The 22244-nt window shown below is 41.6% G+C and overlaps 1 protein-coding gene across 1 annotated transcript in view; it reads left to right on the top strand.

Moving 5' to 3' along the window:
- Positions 1-22244, top strand: part of FOXN4 (forkhead box N4) — a 106702-nt gene that overhangs the window by 52039 nt on the left and 32419 nt on the right. The window contains exon 3 of the mRNA XM_033957269.1: positions 15142-15299. Within this exon, the coding sequence (XP_033813160.1) occupies positions 15142-15299 (158 nt within the window). The remainder of the gene's footprint in view (positions 1-15141; positions 15300-22244) is intronic.

Raw genomic sequence — 22244 nt, 5'->3', positions numbered from 1 at the left:
TTATATGATATGGATTGTTCAGGAACACTATTATCTAGCTTAATTTTTTTCGAGAGGTATTTTGATTAACTTATGTTTTTAAAGTGCAGCTTGAAGGTAGCAAATTAAGGGGGCAAAACAAATGTAATCACTGTTAGCCTTTAACTCTGAAACACATATACATGTGTGCATAGATGTTAGCTATTTTTCTTAATTATGCAGTATATATTTTTTTTCAAAACTGCAGTTTCCTAGTGAACTGTAAATACACCATAAGTTTCTCACTTAAACTCTGATATTCTGTAGTCTGTTCCTTAATAAAAATGTACTGCTTTGTCTGCTGTCTTAATAAGTGAAAGCTTAAAGATCAGGTCTGTAATTTGGACATTTTGCTGGATTCAGCTATTTCCATAGGGGTTCATGTTGGTAAGATTGCTGAGGCAACCTGTTATTACAAAGACTTTGCTGTTATTTGATGCGTAAAGACCTTCATAAAGTGATTCTGTCCCTGGAGCTCTCAGGACTTAATTACGAGGATTGCCGTTGCAATTGTGTCAACATTTGTTTACTGGCTGCCATTACTATGAGCATATAGCTCCACCTCTTCAAGCTTTATATTGGCTTCCTATAGCAAGTCAGATACATTTTAAAGTGCTAATATTGTTATTTTGTATGTTGAAATTCTTTGTTTAGTAAATCAAGAACACTGTTGAAACTCCTTCATGCAGTTTATAGAATGCTATTTGCGTGCCTAACTGAATTGTTAAATTAGATGCCAGTTGGCATTAATTTGTAGTTACACATACAACACAACTGCACTTAGGCACTCTTTTATAAACATAGGGGCTGATATTCAAAGCCATTAAATTGCTTGGTTTATGTTTATTAGTTTCTTGAGATCCTGCCCTTGCTGAGCACAGGTTTGGGCTAGCTAGTAATTTTCAGTGATAGTTAACCCGGCTAAGTGCCTCAGAAACTCACATTTAACATCTTATTCAAAGCTCGCTATGTTGGGAATGTTGCAGAGGTGGAGACAGCACGTGGCTGCATAAGGGCTGCTATGTAGCTCTTAAGTTGCCAGGTTTAGGGCATAAATGGGATTGCATAAAAGTTTGTCCTATTTTTATGCACTAGCCCAGGGGTAGGCAATTCCGGTCCTCGAGAGCCAGAGCCAGGACAGGTTTTCAGGATCTCCACCATGAATATGTATGAGATGGATTTGCATGCACTGCCTCTTTGAGATGCAAATCTATCTCATGCATATTTATGCATGAAAACCTGACCTGGCTCCGGCTCTCGAGAACCGGAATTTCCTACCCCTGCACTAGCCCATGGCCTCATAAGTGCTGAATATTACTTTAAGTGGCTGTGTGTTGGCAAAATGCTTACCTCTGCCAACTGAAAATCAGACTCACAGTGCCTAAATGCTATAGCATGCAACTACAAAGGCGGTGTGCCAGGGGCATGACTTGCAGTTCCACATGTATGTTAACAGCATACTATCACACACAACTATCAGCTTTAGGCGCTAGCATTTACACTGACCTTTGACATGGCGTGAGTTCTCATGCCTAAAGTTAGGTGCACACATGCCAACTTATGCCCTATTCTGTAGTGGCAGTTTCACACACAATTGCCGTTACAGAATTGGCACAAAGGGCCAGATTCTATAAGCGGCGCCTAACTCGGTAGGCATCTAGGAAAACAGCACCTACCACATGATAAAAGATAGGCGTCATTTGTAACTCAACTTAGGCACCAGTAGGTGTGAACACCTTAGGGTTTTCTTGGCCCAATCCACGCTCAAGCACTGCCCCAAATCCGCTGTTAATTACACCTACTTGTCAATACGCACCTCAATATGAAGTCTACATCGAAGTTGTAGGAGTCCTACAGTTAGGCGCGTACCAGCTAATTAATTTTAAATCATTTTTTAATTGGTTTTTAATGATGCTTGCAATTATCAGCACCAATTAAGCGGATTAAAAAATTAAGCTAGGCTCCTAGATGTAGGTGTCTTTTTTAGGCACCCTGTGTAGAATCTACCCCTTAGTGCAATTGTATAGTCCTAGGCAGTCACTGCAGTCACTGTATTCTGAAGAAAAATACAGTATGTACTACTCATTTCTTTCTTTACTGAAGTTAAATTAGTAACTTCTTGGGCCAGAGCCTTTTTAGAAGCAGGCCTAGTGTGGTACAATGGCTTGCTTTAGATCAGGGGTGTCCAACCTACGGCCCTGTGAAGTATTTTGTGCGGCCCCGGTCGAGGGTGATGCAGTGTTTTCCTCTGCTACCCCCGGGTATTTACTGTCTTGCCGGCTCCCTCCTCTGTCTTGCTGCAGCGTTTGCGCGGCCCCAGAAAATTTTTTTTGGGGCCAATATGGCCCAGGAAAGCCGAAAGGTTGAACACCCCTGCCTTAGATCTAAGAGAAGGGAGAAATGATTTTACCTTCTATTTAAAAAAAAACAATTAAAAAGGTTAAGGAAGACTCTGTTCTTTACTTTGGCATATGGGTATGATGAAGCATAGTAAACATAATAAATGACGGCAGATAAAGACCCGAGTGGTCCATCCAGTCTTCCCAACCATATATGCTCTATAAATTAATTTAGTTTAAATGGTCCTTTTTTTTTTTAAGACATTTCTGGGCCAGAAATTCAGAGCCCTGCCCAGTAGTGTTCTTAGGTTCAATTTACTGGAGTCTCCATCAAAGCTCACTCCAGCCCATCTTAACCATCCCAGCCATCGAAACCCTCCCCAGCCCATCCTCAACTGAATAATCCATATACGGGACACAGGCCATGCAAGCCTGCCCAGTACTGAGCTTAGTTCCTTCAATGTATACCCATTATTTTCTGATTAGAGATCTTCTGTGTTCATCCCATGCTAGTTTGATTAGAGATCCTCTGTGTTCATCCCAAGCATGTACTTTTTGGGAGTGGATGGGATGGATTATTATTGGGAATGGTTCCTCATGAGAGACTCCTAAGGAAAAAAGTCATGGGATAGGAAACAATATTCTATTGTAGATTAGGAACTGGTTATTGTACAGAAAACAGAGCGTAGGATTAAGTGGCCATTTTTATCAATAGAGGAGGGTAAATAGTGGAGTGCCACAGGGATCTACTGGGACCAGTGCTATTTAACATATTTATAAATGATCTGGAAATTGGAATGACAGATAATTAAATTTGCAGATGACACCAAACTATTCAAAGTTGTTAAAACGTGGACTGTAAAAAATTTCAGGAAGACTTTAAGAAATTGAAAGACTAGGTATCCAGATGGCAGATGAAATTTAATATGGACAAATGCAAAGTGATGCTCATTGAGAAGAATAATCCAAATCATAGTTACCAGATGCTAAGGTTCACACCTTAGGAGTCAGTACCCAAGAAAAAGATTTAGGTGTCCTTATAGACAATAAGCTGAAACATTTTGCCCAATGTGCAGAGGCAGCCAAGAAAACAAACAGAATGCTAGGGATTATCAGGAAAGGGATGCTAAATAAGAAAATTATAATGCCTCTGTATCGCTCCATGGTGTGAACTTATTTTGAGTATTGCATTCAGTTGTGGTCACTGTATCTCAAAAAAGTATAGCAAAATTAGAAAAGGTTTTAAGAAGAGTGACCAAAATGATAAAGAGATGGAACTCCACTAAAATGAGGAAAGGCTAAAATCATTTCTAGTTCAATGCATCTAGTGATCCTGAACACTAGGGCTTTGCATCTGAACCCTCAAGTTGCTTGCAGAATGCTGTCAATCATTTTTTGAACTCCGCCTCCTTCCCAGGGAGCTGCTTCTGCCCTCCCTGTTTTTTTCTGCAAGCAAGTTGCTCAAAAGTATTTCTGCTCTGCTGTTTTATTATTTTCAGGTATTTTTTCTAAGTGTTTGGTCGGAGGCTCAGTGCCCAAAGGTTCAAACCATTCTTTCGATATATTAAGGGGAAACGACCCACGAAGGAAGCGGTGGGACCATTGGATGACCATGGAATAAAGGGAGTGCTAAAGGAGGACAAAGCCATCGCAGACAAACTGAATACATTTTTTGCGTCTGTATTTACCGAAGAGGATATACACAACATAAAGAAGACTGATAGGCTATATGCAGGAAATGAGGATGGGAAACTGACAGGGTTGACGGTCAGTCAAGAAGAGGTATGCAGGCAGATTGATAGGCTTAAAAATGATAAATCCCCGGGACCAGATGGCATCCATCCGAGAGTAATCAAGGAACTGAAAGGAGCTATAGCTGAACTGCTTCAACTAATAGCCAATCTGTCGATGAAATCGGGAAGGATTCCGGAAGACTGGAAAGTGACGAATGTCACGCTGATCTTCAAGAAAGATTTGAGGGGGAGATCCGGGAAACTACAGACCGGTGAGTCTGACCTCGGTACCGGGAAAGATGGTAGAGGCGCTGATAAAGGACCGCATCATTGATCACCTTGATGGACACGATCTAATGAGGACCAGCCAGCACGGCTTTAGCAAGGGAAGATCTTGCTTTACGAACTTGCTGCACTTTTTCGAAGGAGTAAACAGGCAGATAGACAAGGGCAAGCCAGTCGACATTGTATATCTGGATTTTCAGAAGGCATTCAATAAGGTCCCACATGAACGACTGCTTCGAAAAATTGCAAGCCATGGAATCAAGGGTGAAATACTCATGTGGATTAAAAACTGGTTGGCAGATAGAAAATAGAGAGTGGGAGTAAATGGACAATACTCGAACTGGAAAAGCATCACAAGTGGAGTTCCGAAGGGTTCGGTGCTTGGACCCGTGCTCCATATTTATAAACGACCTGGAAATTGGTACGACGAGTGAAATGATTGAATTTGCGGATGATACAAAGTTTTTCAGAGTAGTGAAGACGCAGAAGGATTGCGAAGACCTGCAAAGTGACATAAACATGCTCGAGAAATGGGCCGCGACATGGCAAATGAAGTTTAACATGGATAAGTGTAAGGTGATGCATGTTGGTAACAAAAATCTTATACACGAATACAGGATGCGGTACTCGAAGAGACCCCCCCAGGAAAGAGACTTGGGAGTACTGGTCGACAAGCCAACGAAGCCATCCATGCAATGCACAGTGGCTGCGAAAAGGGTGAACAGAATGCTAGGAATGATTAAGAAGGGGTCCATGAGCAGATCGGGGAAGGTTATCATGCCGCTGTACCGGGCCATGGTATGCCCCCACCTGGAATACTGTGTCCAGCACTGGTCGCCGTACATGAAGAAGGACATGGTACTGTTCAAAAGGGTTCAGAGAAGAGCGACTAATATAGAAACATAGAAACATAGAAGATGACGGCAGAAAAAGGGCTATAGCCCATCAAGTCTGCCCACCGTACTGTCCCTTCCTCTTAAGTCTATACCTAGTGACTATTTATTCAGATTGACTCTCTTAGGGATCCCCTCTTTCCTCCTCTGACCCTCGTAGGGATCCCACATATGTATCCCATTTATTCTTGAAGTCCAGCACGCTGTTGGCCTCGATCACCTGCGCTGGAAGCTCATTCCAACGGTCAACCACTCTTTCTGTGAAGAAGTACTTCCTTATGTCGCCACGAAATTTCCTGCCCCTGAGTTTGAGCGGATGTCCTCTGGTGGCAGAGGGTCCCCTGAGAAAGAAGATATCATCTTCCACCTCGATACGTCCTGTGATGTATTTAAATGTCTCAATCATGTCTCCCCTCTCCCTACGCTCTTCTAGAGTATAGAGCTGTAGTTTGTTTAGTCTCTCCTCGTATGAGAGTCCTTTGAGACCCAAGATCCTCCTGGTGGCCATCCGTTGAACCAACTCGATTCTGAGCACATCTTTACGGTAATGAGGTCTCCAAAATTGTACACAGTATTCCAGATGAGGTCTCACCATGGTTCTGTACAATGGCATTATGACTTCAGGCTTTTTGCTGACAAAGCTTCTACTGATACATCCCATCATTTGCCTTGCTTTAGATGAAGCCTTCTCCACTTGATTGGCAGTTTTCATGTCTGCACTGATGATTACTCCTAGGTCTCGTTCCGCCGAAGTACTAGTTAAAGTTTCCCCATTCAAGGTGTAATTTCTGCATGGATTACCGTTACCGAGGTGCATAACCTTACATTTCCCAGCGTTGAAGCCCAGTTGCCAGGTCGAGGACCATCTTTCCAATGTAAGCAGGTCCTGTGTCATACTATCCTGTAAATTACATTCACTTACTGTATTGCATAGTTTAGCATCGTCGGCGAATAATGTTATTTTACCCTGAAGCCCCTGAGTCAGATCCCCTATGAATATGTTGAAAAGGAGTGGGCCCAGGACTGAACCCTGCGGTACTCCGCTGGTCACCTCTGATGTTTTAGAGAGGATACCGTTAACCATTACCCTTTGAAGTCTTCCGCTTAGCCAATCCTTGACCCAAGTAGTAAGTGTTTCTCCTAACCCCATCGATTTCATTTTGCTCAACAGCCTGCGGTGTGGGACGCTATCAAATGCTTTACTGAAATCCAGGTACACGATGTCCATAGACTCTCCCAAGTCTAGCTTCCTTGTCACCCAGTCAAAGAAGCTGATGAGATTGGATTGGCAGGACCTACCCTTGGTGAATCCATGTTGATTGGGATCCTGTAGATTTCCCTCATACAGGATCGTGTCTAATTTGCGTTTAATTAAAGTTTCCATGAGTTTACACACTATTGATGTGAGACTCACCGGTCTGTAATTCGCAGCCTCTGCCCTGCAACCCTTTTTGTGCAGAGGAATGACGTTGGCTGTTTTCCAGTCCAAGGGTACTCTCCCCGTGTTTAGGGAGAGATTGAAGAGTGCGGCTAGTGGTATCGCCAGGACATCGCACAACTCTTTGAGCACTCTTGGGTGCAGATTGTCTGGTCCCATGGCTTTATTTACCTTTAGTCTTGCCAGTTCGCTGTAATCTTCACCAGGTGTGAACTCAAAATTCTGAAACGGGTCGTCCGCATTTGACTTAGCCTCTAACCGAGGACCATGTCCTGGTGCCTCGCAAGTGAAGACCGAGCAGAAGTATTCGTTCAGTAGTTCAGCTTTATCTGAATCTGCTTCCACGTAATTCCCATCCGGTTTGTTAAGGCGTACTATCCCGTCTGTGTTCTTTTTCCTATCACTAATATACCTGAAGAAGGATTTGTCCCCCTTCTTAATTTTCTTTGCTAGAGTTTCTTCCACACGAAGTTTGGCCTCCCTAATTGCTGTTTTGACCGCTGTAGATCTGGTCCTATATTCCATGATAGCTTCTCTTGTTTCCGTATGCTTGTAGGAAAGAAATGCTTTTTTCTTCTCCTTAACAAGGTGTGAGATCTCTGCGGTGAACCATTGGGGTTTATTGTTTCTTTGTCGTTTATTTACCGATTTTATGTAGCGGCTAGTTGCTTCATGTATGGTTGATTTCAGTGTTACCCACTTAGCTTCTACATTATCAGTCTCCACTTGGTCCTGCATCGTCCGATGGACGAAATCTCCCATGCGTGCGAAGTCTGTGCCGCGGAAATTGAGTACCTTTGTTTTCGTGTTTGATCTAGGGAAGCCTTTCCTAAGATTGAACCATACTATGTTGTGGTCACTGGAGGCTAACGTATCTCCTACTGAGACCTCTGAGACGCTTTCCCCATTGGTGAGTACCAGGTCAAGGATTGCCTGGGCCCTAGTGGGCTCCATCACCATTTGTTTGAGACGGGCTCCCTTTATGGAGTTTAATAGCCTCCTACTAGCGCTGGTTGTCGCTGAAAGTGTGCTCCAGTCTGCATCAGGCATATTGAAGTCCCCAAGTATTACAGTGTCTCCCCTTAGAGTGATATTCTCAATGTCTTCAATTAAGTCTGTGTCCATGTCATCCAGTTGTCTAGGGGGTCTGTACACCACACCAAGATACAGGCACTTCTCTCTGCCTCTTGCCAGGTTTACCCAGAGAGATTCCCCTGTGTATTTGACATCTGTAATCCTGGTGGTTTTGATGTCCTCTTTAATATATAATGCTACCCCACCACCTAACCTGCTCTCTCTGTCCCGACGAAGTAAGTTATAACCTGATATAACCATATCCCACCCATGAGAGTCTGTTAGCCAAGTTTCGGATATCGCCGCCACGTCTAGGTCTGCATTCCTTATTTCAGTCTCTAATTCTAGAATTTTATTACCTAAACTGTGTGCATTAACATACATAGCCCTCCACTCTTTATGTTTGCTAAATCCCTTTGAGATTTTTTCTACCTGAGTTGGTGTGACCCCTAGAGAACCGTTTGTAGTGTGGGTACTTACCTCGGTTAAGGGTTAATATGGTTAAGGGGCTGGAGGAATTGCCTTACAGTGAGAGATTAGAGAAACTGGGCCTCTTCTGCCTTGAAAAGAGGAGACTGAGAGGGGACATAATCGAAACATTCAAGTAGATAGAGACAGGTTGTTCACCCTCTCCAAGGTAGAGAACGAGAGGGCACTCTCTAAAGCTAAAAGGGGATAGATTCCGTACAAACATAAGGAAGTTCTTATGGTGGAAAACTGGAACGCTCTTCTGGAAGATGTTATAGGGGAAAACACATTACATTACTGATTTCTATTCCGCCTCAACCTTGCAGTTCTGGGCGGATTACAAAAGAGATATCTGGACATTTCCAGAATGATTACAAAGAGACTTCTGGACTTTTCCAGAAGAGTTACAAGAAGAAGAACATTTCCAGAGGAGTTACAAGAAGAATGGTGTAGTATAGTTTAGGGAATGGAATACGGCAAGGAGGATTGGGATATTCCAGTGGCTATACAATTCGGGATGTTGTACAGATAGGATATAGTGCAGTTTCAGTATATATGCAGTTAGGGAAGCAGTTGACAAGCTTGGGCTTTGAGGGGAAGGGTAACTGGTGAAGAAGGGAGGATGGGGGAGTCACACTGAGGGGAATCCAGGTTGGAGTTATGACATCTGTATAAATTTTTTGAATAGATGGGTTTTGATTTCTTTGTGAAAAGATTTGAAATTGCTTGTTGTCATCAGCAGGTTGGAGATGGCATGGTCCAATTTCGCTGCTTGCGTCGCTAGTAGACTGTCAAACATCTTCTTATGCTGGGTACCTTTGAGTAGGAGGGTAGGTAAATGGAGTCCCTCCAGGGATTCAAAATAAAGTTAGACAAGTTCCTGCTGAACCAGAACGTACGTTGGTAAGGCTAGTCTCAGTTAGGGCACTAGTCTTTGACCTAAGGGCCGCCGCGTGAGCGGACTGCTGGGCACAATGGACCACTGGTCTGACCCAGCAGCGGCAATTCTTATGTTCTTATGTTCTCACTTGTTTGTTACCTCTGCCTGGGAGAAGCACAGATTTGCGCTGTGAAAGTCTTCTGCTAGCAGGATCAGCCCTTGGGGACATCTAGCTAGCCAGCCTGCTTTTGTATTTTTTGAGCTCAGGGTCTCTGTCCTCTGCATAGCTGCTCGCATCTCTGATTTATCATGAGCTTGACCACAGGCTGTTTGACTTTTTCCCAACTTGGCCGAGATTAATAGTGGGCCAGCCGCATGGTCCTTGCCCCCTTTGTGGTGCAAGGTTTTCCAGGGATTGAAGCTCAGTCCAACCTTTCAGCAAACCTGTGAGGCAACTTTCAGCAAACCTGTGAGGCAGAGTTCTTCTCCATTTATCCCAGTTGCATTCCTAAGCTGAAGTAGGAAGGCATATGGTACAGTGAGTAAGGTTAATATAGCCTATGGGAAAAATTGGAGTCTCCAAAATTGAATTTTGAAGGTTCCTGCAGCCAGAACCAAGATCCCCACCTCTAAAACCCCTTTCCCTGCATTTTGTGTACTTCAGGGAAGTACCCTGGGCTGTTTTTGGTGCAATTTTACTTGTAGTGGCCATCTTGAATTTTAAACAGTCTTTTTTTCTAAAGCTTCCATCTGTCTCAGAACCCCTTGATTTTACTTAAAATTGACAGGGATAAGCCCATTAGGCCTTCTTACCACTATGTCATGTCAGGCATGCTCTGGCTGGCTGGCCGAGGAGCATCCATGTCCTGCATGCAATAAAGCATGCGGGAGAAGAGTGGGAGCCTTTGGCTCAGCCTCCTCCGAGTCTTCCAGGGCTGGGGATCCACAGGAGGTGTGTTCCCAAGGAAAGAGACCATTTCTAGATCCCTCCAAAGGTGCATTGGCCAAGCACGGATGTGCAGTGACTGCAGAGCCCAGGAGGACAGGTAGGGGGTCCCTACCAGGGTTATCGAGACCCCCAGTACAAGGCTTCACACCAGATTTTGTGAGCCTTATGTGTATGCTTATTTGAACTGCTATCCTCAGCATCTGTATTCAGTGCAACGAAGGCAGTGGTGAAGGGGATCTTCCCTCACCATGTGCCTTGACCAGACAAGGACACAAAGTTGGACCAGGAGGTTCAGTCCTACATAGACTGTGAGGATGGAAAGTCTGATTCCATGCCACTGTTGTCTCAGGATGCAATTTCTCTGGCAGCTGTAGCATTCTTTGTGTCACGTGCTTGTCACACCTGTCTGTCTCAAGACCCGGCCTCAGATGATGACAAAGATCCCCAAATGCTCCTATCTGGGGTAGATTATATAGCAGACGCTCTATATGATATCATCAGTTATGATCAAGTTATTAGTCTATGCTGACTCCTCCCGGTGGATGCTCTGGATCAGGCAGTGGATAGGATTCAACCTTTTAAGGGCAGAGGCTATTTGGCAAGGGTCTGGATGACCTAATAGTCAGTATTATGGACCATTGCCCTAAGGCCTTGCCAGACACAGACCTGGGAAGGAGGCGGAGTTCAAAAGATGATTGACAGCATTCTGCAAGCAATTTGCAGGTTCAGATGCAAAACCCTAGCATTCAGGACCACTAGACACATCCACAAGAAAGAAGATTTTTGAGGTTAGAACATAAAATTTCTTAAGGCTCTTCTGCTTGAAAAAGAGATGGCTAAGGGAAGATATGATTGAGGTCTACAAAATCTTGAGTCATGTAGTACAGGTAAAAGTGAATCGATTTATTACTCTTTCGATAATTATGAAGACTAGGAGACATTCAATTAAGTTACATGGAAATACCTTTAAAACAAATAGGAGGAAATATTTTTCACTCAAAGAATAGTTAGACTCTGGAACTTGTTGCCAGAAGATATGATAACAGCAGTTTAAAAAAGGTTTGGCATGCTCCTGGAGGAAAAGTTCATATTCTGCTATTGAGACAGTCATGGGGGAATCCACTCCTTACCCTGGGATTGGTAACATTTTTTGATGCTACTATTTGGGTTTCTGATCTGGATTGGCCTCTGAAGAAACAGAATACTGGGCTAAATAGACCATTAATCTGATCCAGTATGGCTATTCTTATGTTCTTGTTTGTAATCTAAGTAGTTTCATTGTTTAATTTTCTTGTAATTTTAAGTATTTATATTATGTTCTTGTTTGCTGGTATGTGGATTTTTGCCAGTATTCTTGATTTAAGTATTGCTTTGATGCAGTGTCACTTATTTTAAAAAGCCCTATTCATAAATGCAAAATGCCAGAATTTGCATATGTAAAATCACATATATTTGTAAATCCACTTTTAGAAAGCCTGTATTTGCATATGTATATTTCTTCTCTGTATAGATTGCAAAGGATCTGGTTTGGGCAGGACAAAATCTATATGTACATTCCCCAAGTCAGAAAGAGAATGCATGTATATGTCCCAATATATTGCTGGGATTTACAGGCCCTCCGTGACACATATAGATGTTTTAAAAATGCTTGTTTCAGTCAGCCCTTTACAGGAGGGATTAAGGGAAGTAGTCTGCTTAATCCCCTGTTGTTTATTCCCTCCAAACTGAAAATAAATAAAGATTGCAACCTCTGTAGGTTTCCAAACAGAAGACATAACACATGTAAGTTCTGAACTACCATGTTAGAGGTGTGTTGGCTGTGTAAATTGAGGAGTTTTCTGTGTTTACAAATTGTAAAATGGATGCTGCCATATACTGTACATATGTACTCCTTCATGCTTGTTAGAAAATGCACTATTCCCTGGATTTTATAAAGGTCGCTGTAGCATGCCAGATTTGGGGTACAATTTTGAGATGCATGCACAACAAAAACTTAACAAAGGCAATTAACACCAATTATTTGCGTTACTTGGCAATTATTTGAATTTATGCACACTATTCTATAAAGTTGCATGCTGAAATTGTCTTACATGCAATCCATGGCCATGGGAAGGGTATTGAAAAACCAATAATCACAGCTCTTCAATTCTTCTTAAATTACTATACCATCCTCAAATATAGATATTCACCACTTAAATTTTTTGTGAAATGCTCAGACCCTACACCCCGTGTTTAGTGATAACTCCAAACTGGGGTTCAAAAGGGGACCATCATGGCATTCACTGTCCCCATAACCCTACCATTCCAACCAAACTTTCTTCTGTGCTAATTACTTAACACTTTACAATACTATTAATGAAAATAAATTTTCAATGACTTATCTGGAATGTTGGTGTAAATGATTATTTTGAACCCCAGACCACTTTAAAAAGACTATTCCATTGAATGTCTTCTCCGTCTTTTTGTTGTTTTTTCTTTTCTTGTTTATTCATATAAACATGTGCTGATATCCTCGTCCCCCCGACTCAAGTTTCGCGTCTTCATCAGGGAAGGACACTGCCAAATAAAACAAAGTTACCTAAGATGTTATCCGTAACTTCTATTAAAACCAAATTAAAACCTGAAATTGTAGGTGAAAGGGTTCAATATTCCAATTTAAACTAAACCCGCGTGCCTACCTATAAACCCGGCCTATAAACGGCCGAACATAATATATTAAATTCTACTTAAATGTCAAATCTCAAACCTGAATTGGCTCTCCATGTATCGGAAGGTCATCAGAAGCAGAACTCACTGAAGAAGGGTATTTCCATAATTTAGTCGCAATGTTATAAAAATCTTGGGGTGTGTCCCTCCCCCACTCCTTTTGATGTAACACTTAACTTGCAAGCCAGGTTTTGGTATAAATCTGTGCTCCCAAAGTTGATCATGAGAATCAGCATTAAGTGCTATTTTATAAAGGGCATTTGACGTGGAGCACCTTTTATAGAATGCGATTTCAGTGTGGATCTTTCTGGCACCTAACTTTTCTTCTTTTAATTTTCTAACCTTGATACAGCATTTAATAAGTGTATGTGGGAATTTCAAATGTAACTCATGTTAAGAATTTCCAGAAAGTTGCCCATGCATATATTGAACAGATTTGCAACTGACACAAAACACGGTTGAATTAGTACAAGCTTGAAATTTGGGAACAGTAGCAGTACTCACTGAGGCTACGATTGAAGCCTTGATGATTGCTGCTTTCTTCGGCTAAATCGACCCCTTTTCATTTCTGTAAAATTTTTGTTTGGGTCTCCCCCAACCCCAACCAAAAAGGTTTTTCACTAATCCTGTCTCACATACTGCATGAACCAATGAGATCATGCTTCATGTGAGGTCATTTGTGACATTATTCCAAAGAGCGAGTCAGGGGCAACACAAGGAAACTTTTTAAATAGTTGAAAACATATACATAGCAATACGAAGGGGTACTGAAAATTTCTCAGCCCAGCCATGTGGAGCCATGAAACTTAGAAGTTATTCCCCTAAGATCAACACACTTAGCACACCATGTCTGAAGTTTCTGTATTCCTTCCAAAATACTCTGATATGTGGTTGCTGAAATACTGCTCCGCTGCTGCAATCACCTCTGAATCACTCGGAAATTGTTGCCCTTTCAAACTCTTTTTAAGGTTTGGAAACAGAAAATAGTCAGATGGAGCAAGGTCTGGTGAGTGAATGGGCTCTGCACCGTAACCCCAACTGCATCAAAACCTTCCATCATTTTGCCAGCCTTGTGAGCAGGTGCATTATTTTGCAAAAAAAGAACTCCTTTCCACAGCTTTCCTCTCCTTTTTTCTTTCAATGCCTCCTTTATTCAGCAGAGCAAGTTACAGTGGTATTCTGCATTAACTGTTTGGCCCCTTAGAAGACAGTCAGTCATTACAATACTTTCCTGATCCCAAAACACTGTGGCCATGACCTTTCCTGCTGACTTTTGGGTGTTGAATTTCCTTGATCTTGGAGAACATGCATGCTACCTTTGCATGGACTGTTTTGTCTCAGGATCATAGTGGTGTAACCATGCTTCATCAACAGTAACTAGTCATTCCAAAGAGTAGGCACCAGCTTGCTGAAAATACTTCAAAATCAGCTTGGAAATGTCCATTCAACATTGTTTCTCATCAGCATACAAACATTTGGACATCCGTTTGGCTGACAGCTTTTGCATACACAGCTGCTCATGGATTATACACCCAACACGTTCCCTGGTATATGTAGTGTCTTGGCAATTGTTTTAGCTGATATTCACCGATCTGCCAAAATCAAGGTCAACAATTTCGAGAACTGACACCATTTGAGGCTCCCATACCTTGTTGCATCCTCGGTCTCAAAATCTCCATGCTGTAAGTTTGCACACCACTTCTTCACTGTGGAGTATGATAGGCATTTGTCAGTCAATGTTTGCACCATACATTCATGGATTTCCTTTGGAGTTTTCTTCTGCAAGATTAGGAACTTCATGACGGCTTGGAGTTCCACACTTGAAAACTCCACACTTTTTGTTCACATAGTTCAATCATTGATCTGAAATAATGTGAAAACATAGCATTACGATTCTGCAAATTGGCACTTTGCAAAATAAAATAACACTCAGAATTTAGGAAGTTGGTTGGGCTGAAAACTTTTCAACACCCCCTTGTAGTTGCCCAGGCTTGTATTAATATTAATTTCTGTTTTATATTATTGCAGTAGATACTGCATATTTTTACTGGACAGGTTTTCTTATACTTCAGAATATTAACTTAGATTTCTAACTTATGTTTAGTAACTCAGAATTATTAAAATTCCTCTGCCTCCCTTCTCCCATCACATATATAATGGTTTTGTATGACAGCTTGTTTCATTTGAGTGTGTTTGTATAAAACAGATTATGACAATTGTTCAGAATACTGCTTTATAATGAGAACTAATGTAACCCAATATTGTACATGCCTCTTCATTTTTGTATTATACTAACAACCCAATGTGATCCCAAAGTCATTCAAACTTTTTACTAACTCATTTTGTCATAACCTATAGAATTCTGACTTCTGACCCCTCCCAATTAAATGAAGACGACCTTCCCAGTGATTTACAATCACTGTCATGGCTGACATCTGTTGATGTTCCTCGCTTACAACAGATGGCCAGTGGAAGAATGGACTTCAGCATCAACTCCCAGAATTCAATGCAGACAGGTAGGTCATTACTGCAGCAGATAAGTTTTCTCCGTGCTATGTATGGAAATGTTAACAGGAATAAACCTTAATAATGTTTATAGCAGTGCTTTCTCTCCCTCTTTCTTTTCTAGTATATCATATAAATTATGATCTCTAGCTCTTTATTTGGCAGGTTAATTATCTGCTACATTTTCCATTAGCACTCTGGAAATCTAAGCTCGTATCACGTTTAAGAAGAGTGATATTCATATTGATTTAGTTCTGCATATTCAGAGACCTCATAGTATTATTGCATGTCTGTAAGCAATGCAGATGCCCAAGCACAATCCCCCTCATTCTGTAGTCTTGTATGTACATTTTTGTATTTGGTGCACAAAATTGTGCATGCAGATTATAGAATAGTGCCAGTTACATGTATAAGTTAATTGGCAAAAGAGGCACTAATTGATCCTAATTTGCAGTTATGCGTATAAATAGACTTAGGGCCGGATTCTCTGATGTCGCCCGTAAAATCTGACAGGCTGTTGTCAGGGCCGTAAATGTAACGATTTCAAAAAGATGAGTCATTCTTGAAGAACCATGCATGCAAATGAGGTTCGCAGAGGGTCGCCAAATTGACATGAGATGAGTTGCTGGTGATAGCGATTGGCACATGAGCAGAATAGTCCAAGGAAAGAAGCGTAAATTATGTGCCAGTAAAAGCTACACTGTAGGCATGCATATCGTGGGCACGCCTTATTGGAGTGCAATATATGCACATGTCATAGGCATGCCAGTATGGAGGGGAAGGGAGGGGAGGTGTGTCAGCTTTCAACAAGCTCGCAGAAGAAACACCTTTAGTACACACGCATGAGACTTGTGCTTTTGAGATTTTTTTACCCGAAACTATTATACAATTATACTACTATAAGTTATGTGAATGCTTTAATTTTTTATTTTATTTTATCATGAGCCACAGCCAGACACACACGCCTGAGACACACTTTCACAATACCGGCACCTCCGGACCAGACAGTAATTTTTTGGGCATTAAAAGCTGGTGCCACACTTGGAGAATCGCCCAACGATGATGGAGAAACACCCGGAATGCTCATTTAAATATTAATGAGTCTATTTTACTACCATTTTAATATTTATGACCTCATTGTAATACATTTGCATGGCAGAGTCGAAGGTTGCTAGGAAGCTCGGAAAAGACCATGGTGAACTGTTCTGATAATCACGCAGTAAAATACTGCTATACTAAACTGGCTGGAGTCGGTTTAGCATCCATCGTTAACAGCACAGTAAGTTTTGAGAATCCGGCCCTTTGTCACTATTCTAGAAACTTAGCATGTAAAAGTAGGCAGGTACACATGAATTGCCTGTTTACTCTTTCCACAAATACAAGGACTAGGGGGCATGCAATGAAGTTACTAAGTAAATTTAAAACAAATCAGAGAAACTGAAATTCATTGCCAGAGAATATGGTAAAAGCAGTTAGCTTAGAAGAGTTTAAAAAAATGTTTGGATAATTTCCTAAAAGAAAAGTCCATAAGTCATTATTAAGATGGACTTGGGAAAAACCATTGCCTATTTCTAGAATAAGCAGCATAAAATCAGTTTTACTGTTTTGGGATCTTGCCAGGTTCTTGTAACCTGGATTGCCCACTTGGAAACAGGATATTGGGTTTGATGAACCTTCATTCTGCCCCAGTATGGCAATGTTTATGTTCTTATAGCTCATAACTGCAAAGGGACATGCATGAAAGAGGCACACAGGCAGATGAAAGAGGCACACAGGCAGATCAGAGCTTGCACAGTACTTATGTCCTAAGGTTCTAGAATAATGTAAATTACACGCACAACTGCAACATTTAGCCATAGTCTTGTACACCAACCACTACATGGCACAAGCAGCTGTGCTTAAAAATTAGTATGAAAATGCCCATATGTGAGTATTTTATAACATGAATTCTAGTGCAAAAGGCATGAGTCTTGAACTAGTGAGTTATTCACGTCTACTTGAAAGTTTGTGCAGAAGGCATCATCTACATTTTTAAACTCTGCCTCCTCTGACACCACTTTGTACCCCTCAGTTTTCTCCTTCTACACACAAGTTGAAGGTGTCTTTCTGATCTGCTCTGTGGAGCCACTTCAGGCCCTGCTTTCAGTGGTCCTGGCTTTTCTCCAGGATGAGCTAGTGAAAGGTTCCCTGAAGGTATAGGTAGCAGGCCTCTCATGCTTTAGGGCTCAAGTGGAGGAGGTCTCTCTGACTTCCAATCTTGATGTCAGATTTTTGAAGGGAGTGATGTGACTGCGTCCACAATGTGGCAGCCTTTGCAATCTTGGAATCTCAACATTGTCCTGCATTCTCTGAGTAAGGCTGCAATGCCTCTTGCAAAGGCTCATATGGCCTTTGCAAGAGGCATTGCAGATGGATCTTACTATCTAGACAGTATTTCTGCTGGCTAACGCCTTGGCAAGGAGAGTTATGAAGCTTCGGGTTTTGTCATGCAAAGAACCCTTCCTCAGGTTCATGGAAGAAGGAGTCTCCCTGTGAACAGTACTCTCTTTCCTGCCGAAAGTAGTCTCGGTTTTCCACATGAATCAGGAAGTTCAGCTTCAGCATTACATCCCATGGGGTCAAAGAAAAAGGACAATATCTTGGTGTTGCTGGATCTTCAAAGAGCTCTTCTCCATTACCTTGAAGTGATGAATAATTTTTGAATATTAAATCATCTCTGTGTTAATGAATGCTAACCATCTGGGGAAGCCTACCTCTAAAGCTTCCATTGCATGATGGATTCATAAGGCCATTTATTCAGTGTACATCAGCCACTGATTACATTGAGAGCACACTTTAGCATGGGTGTAACTTCTTCATGGGTGGAGTCCAAAGCAGTGCTGCCTGAGGAGATTTATAGGGTGTTCACTTGGTCCACCCTGCATACTTTCATGAAGTTATACAGGATGGACATGACAGCATATACAGAAACTGCCTTTAATTCCTCTTTGTTAGGAGCAGGCTCACCTGCCCCACCCTAGTCTAGAGGGACTGCTTTGGAACGTCCCACTGGTTCAAGACTCATATGCCTTTTGCACTAGAAGGGAAGATTAGGTTCTTATCTCGATAATATTTTTTCTAGTAGAAAAGCATATGTCTTGATGGCCTGCCCTGTTAGATGTTATTTTTTCCTGGTTACTGTCTCAGGCATGATTGTATTGTTTTCCTATGCTTGACCTTCTGTTGTCAAAAGGCCTGGAAGGTTTCTACAGCAGTGGTTCCCATCCCTGTCCTTGAGGACTACCAGGCCAGTTGGGTTTTCAGGATAGCCCTAATGAATATGCATGAGAGAGATCAGCATATAATGGAGGTGCCAGGCATGCAAATCTGCTCAATGCATATTCATTAGGGCTATCCTGAAAACCTGACTGGCCTGGTAGTCCTCAAGGACAGGGATGGGAACCACTGTTCTACAGTGTCCCAAGGATGGGCTTCCTCAAGCTGCCATGTGACTGACTTTCTTCTGATTTAAAAAAAAAAGTGTTAATACACTATAAGATATGGGAGTTACATCATTTGTCCCGGTTGCACTCAGGTAGGTGGTGTGTTGGGTTCTACCTTGGTTTTTTCAGTTCTTATTTGACAAGTTTGCTAATTGTTTAATTTGAAGGCAGAGCAGGCTAATGCTCTGCTGGGAGTTCAACATCCCTCTCCTTATTTTTCTCTTTGGAATGCTTCTCAGCTGCTTTGATACAAACTGAGGGGTATAGAGCAGTCTCAGAAGAGAACTGAAAAATGTAGATGATGCCTTCTACACAAACTAAAAAGTTGAGGTGAATAACCCACTGGTTCAAGACTCATATGATTTTCTATTAGAAAAATAATTGAGATAAGAACCTAATCTTCCGTTATATGCCTAATTGCTAATATACAATTCATGCTTAGTGTACAGTAGGGGTGCTCAATAGGTCGATCGCGATCGACCGGTAGCTTGCCAAGGCAAAGTGAGTCGATCATCCAGGACTCACTTTGCCTTGGCGATCTATCGGGCCGATCAATCTTCCTCTCCCCGACATCAATTCTGCCGTCGGAGAGGAAGTTCGGGCCAGCCAATCGCTGCCTGGCTGGGCAGAACTTCCTCTCCAACGGCAGAATTGACGTCGGGGAGAGGAAGATTGATCGGCCCGAAGCAGAGAGAGCATGGGGCGGCGGCGGCGGCGTTCTCCACTGGTGGCGTTTGGGTCCTGTTCCCCGATGGCAGTGGCAGTGGCTTGGGGAAGGGCAGGGAGAAAGAAAGAAAGGGGGCAGGCAGGGAAACAGAAGGAAAGAAGAGAAACAGAAAAAAAGAAAGGGGGCATGAAGAGAGAAAGAAAGAAAGGTCAGGGAGAGAGGAAGAAAAAGTTGGGGGAGGGAATGAGGTGTGGAGGAGAGGAAGCATACAGGCTGAAAGAAAGATTGGATGCACAGTCAGAAGAAGAAAGTGCAACCAGAGACTCATGAAATCACCAGACAAGGTAGGAAAAATGATTTTATTTTAAATTTAGTGATCAAAATGTGTCTAAATTTATATCTGCTGTCTATATTTCACAATATGGTCCCCTTTTACTAAACCACAATAGTGGTTTTAAGCGCAGGGAGCCTTTGAGCGTCGAGAGCAGCGCTGGGCATTCAGCGCAGCTCCATGCGCTAAAAACTGCTATTGTGGTTTAGTAAAAAGGGAGGGGGGTGGGTATTTGTCTATTTTTGTATGGTTGTTACTGAGGTGACAGTGCATAGAGTCATCTGCTTTGACCTCTTTGAAAAAACCCCGGAATAGGAATGATAAGTAACAATTCTATGCGTACAGTGTGCATTGTGTTTTTTTAAAATTTTATTGTTGGTAGATCATTTTGACTTGGTCATTTTAAAAGTAGCTCGCGAGTCAAAAAAGTGTGGGCACCCCTGGTGTGCAGCATCCTAGCATCAAAATTTCAGCAACCTTTTCAGAATTACCCCCAATTTTATTTACATTCTCTTTTTCTTAAAGTCACTGAAGGCTAAGGGCTTACAGCACAGTCATTTTAGTTTGACTTCCATGTATCTTTGTATCACATCAGTGATAGAATCTTGCAAGGGTGAAATGTGGATTCATTTACTAGGACATCTGGACCTAAACTAAGGTCCGTGACTTATTTCACAGAGGCCAACTAGTTCAAATGTAAAAATTGGAGCTGGATTTGAATCAGCAACCTCGAGGCAAAACCATCACTAATGCTATAATAATTCCTATAGGCAATAATTCCCACCTACATGACAAGGATTTTTACAGTCATATAAAAAATATCTGTTAAGGAGGCAGTGAAAATAATATCTTAAAAGAAGCACTACTTTTCTCCATATAGAAAGTGGAGCACATATATAAATACAAAATAGAGTGATGATGTTATAATGGCATTTTTTCAGTCTCTACTCATCGCAAAATCCATGGGCAAATCAATAAATCATAATATCAGTGAAATAGCATCAGAAGTGTGGATTCTTAATAGCTAAACATGAATAAGAAAAGCCTTCAATTTAGTCCCTTGTGAATACTCTTTAGCATCACAGAACCATGCTACTGTTTGACATTTAGTATTTTGATCAAAAGAGTCCACAAGGAATGGATTGCTAAAGTATATGTCTAAAAACATGCCTAGGTAGTCACATTTGTATTTTATTTATTGAAAAGTCTGTTTCAGAACAATTGTATTTCTTGCAGTTTTGGGAAAAAATAAAAACATCAGAAACCTTATTTTGAATTAACATAACAGGAGCATGTTCACTTATTGATTGCATGCCCAGAAAGGGTTCATGAGTGTCATGAACTGTACATTGCAATGCGTAATAACATATTCTGTCATTTCATTCCCAGGGCTGGTGCAAGTGTATTAGACAAACCTTCACCTTGTGTTCTCCTTTCCCAACTATCATGGTCACCCCAGCATCATGCTTCTCAGAATAATCTGGTTAAATGGACTATTTGAAAAATGCCCACCTTCCCGTGGTTGTCAAAACCTATTTGACTGAAGCTGCCATAGGCAACTGCCTAGACATGCCTGCTGGGCCAGACCTGTTCATAGTTTAAAACCCAAATATCAGAACCTAACAAGTTTTTTGCAACATACTGTATGTAAGGTCTATCTAAGGTTTTGGTTTATAAAAAAACTAAGTACAATTGTCTCTGTGCAAAACTTGATGAATATCTTTGATTTTACATTCTTCTAAGACACAGATCTGAATGCCTTTGAAAAGTCTATATTTTTGATGGTTGTTGATAAAACAGTATAACATGAAATATAGTTAAGATTTCAGGCATTAATGAAAAGGGAATATTTGCAGTAGTTTTATGATTAACCTGCAGGCAGGGATCCCTTTGTTTGCTGGCAGTAGAAGGCAGGGCAGGCATCAGCTTGGAACAGAAGAGCATACTGGTAGAACCTCTATCCCCCACCAGCAGAGAGCCTGAGGAAGGCTGCAGCCATGGGAAAGAATGATGGTGCTTGCCAACAGGGTCTCCTAAACTCTGCTAACAAAGGAAAGGAGAAAGGCCATGACTATGGTGAAGATTGGTGAAGCCTATTGGTGGATGATGCAAGACCTTAGCTAAGGTGAAAATTGGCAGAATATGCTGGCGAGGACCCCATCCCCTGCCAGCAGAGAAATGCAACAAGGCCTTGGCTGCCTTGAAGATCAGCAGAGCCTGCTGACAAGTTTCAAGTTTATTTAAATTTTATTATCCTGCCGTTTCAAAGCAGCTAACATTCATAAAACATTTGAGTGGAGTAAAGACAATTAAGACAGAATAATAAAAAGACATCAAATATTAAAATGACATCATTTTAAAAAAAACCAGAACAAAAGCAAAAACAGTAATGACAACAACAACTAAGCATTAAAACAAGACTGTACTGGCACAAAAAGGAGGGGGAAGAACTACAATATTTTTGAAAGGAAAGAAC

This window comes from Geotrypetes seraphini, chromosome 8, assembly GCF_902459505.1.
Source record: "Geotrypetes seraphini chromosome 8, aGeoSer1.1, whole genome shotgun sequence".
Lineage (NCBI taxonomy): Eukaryota > Metazoa > Chordata > Amphibia > Gymnophiona > Dermophiidae > Geotrypetes > Geotrypetes seraphini.
Note: the sequence above shows the minus strand (reverse complement) of the source record. Positions and strands in the feature narration are given on the sequence as shown.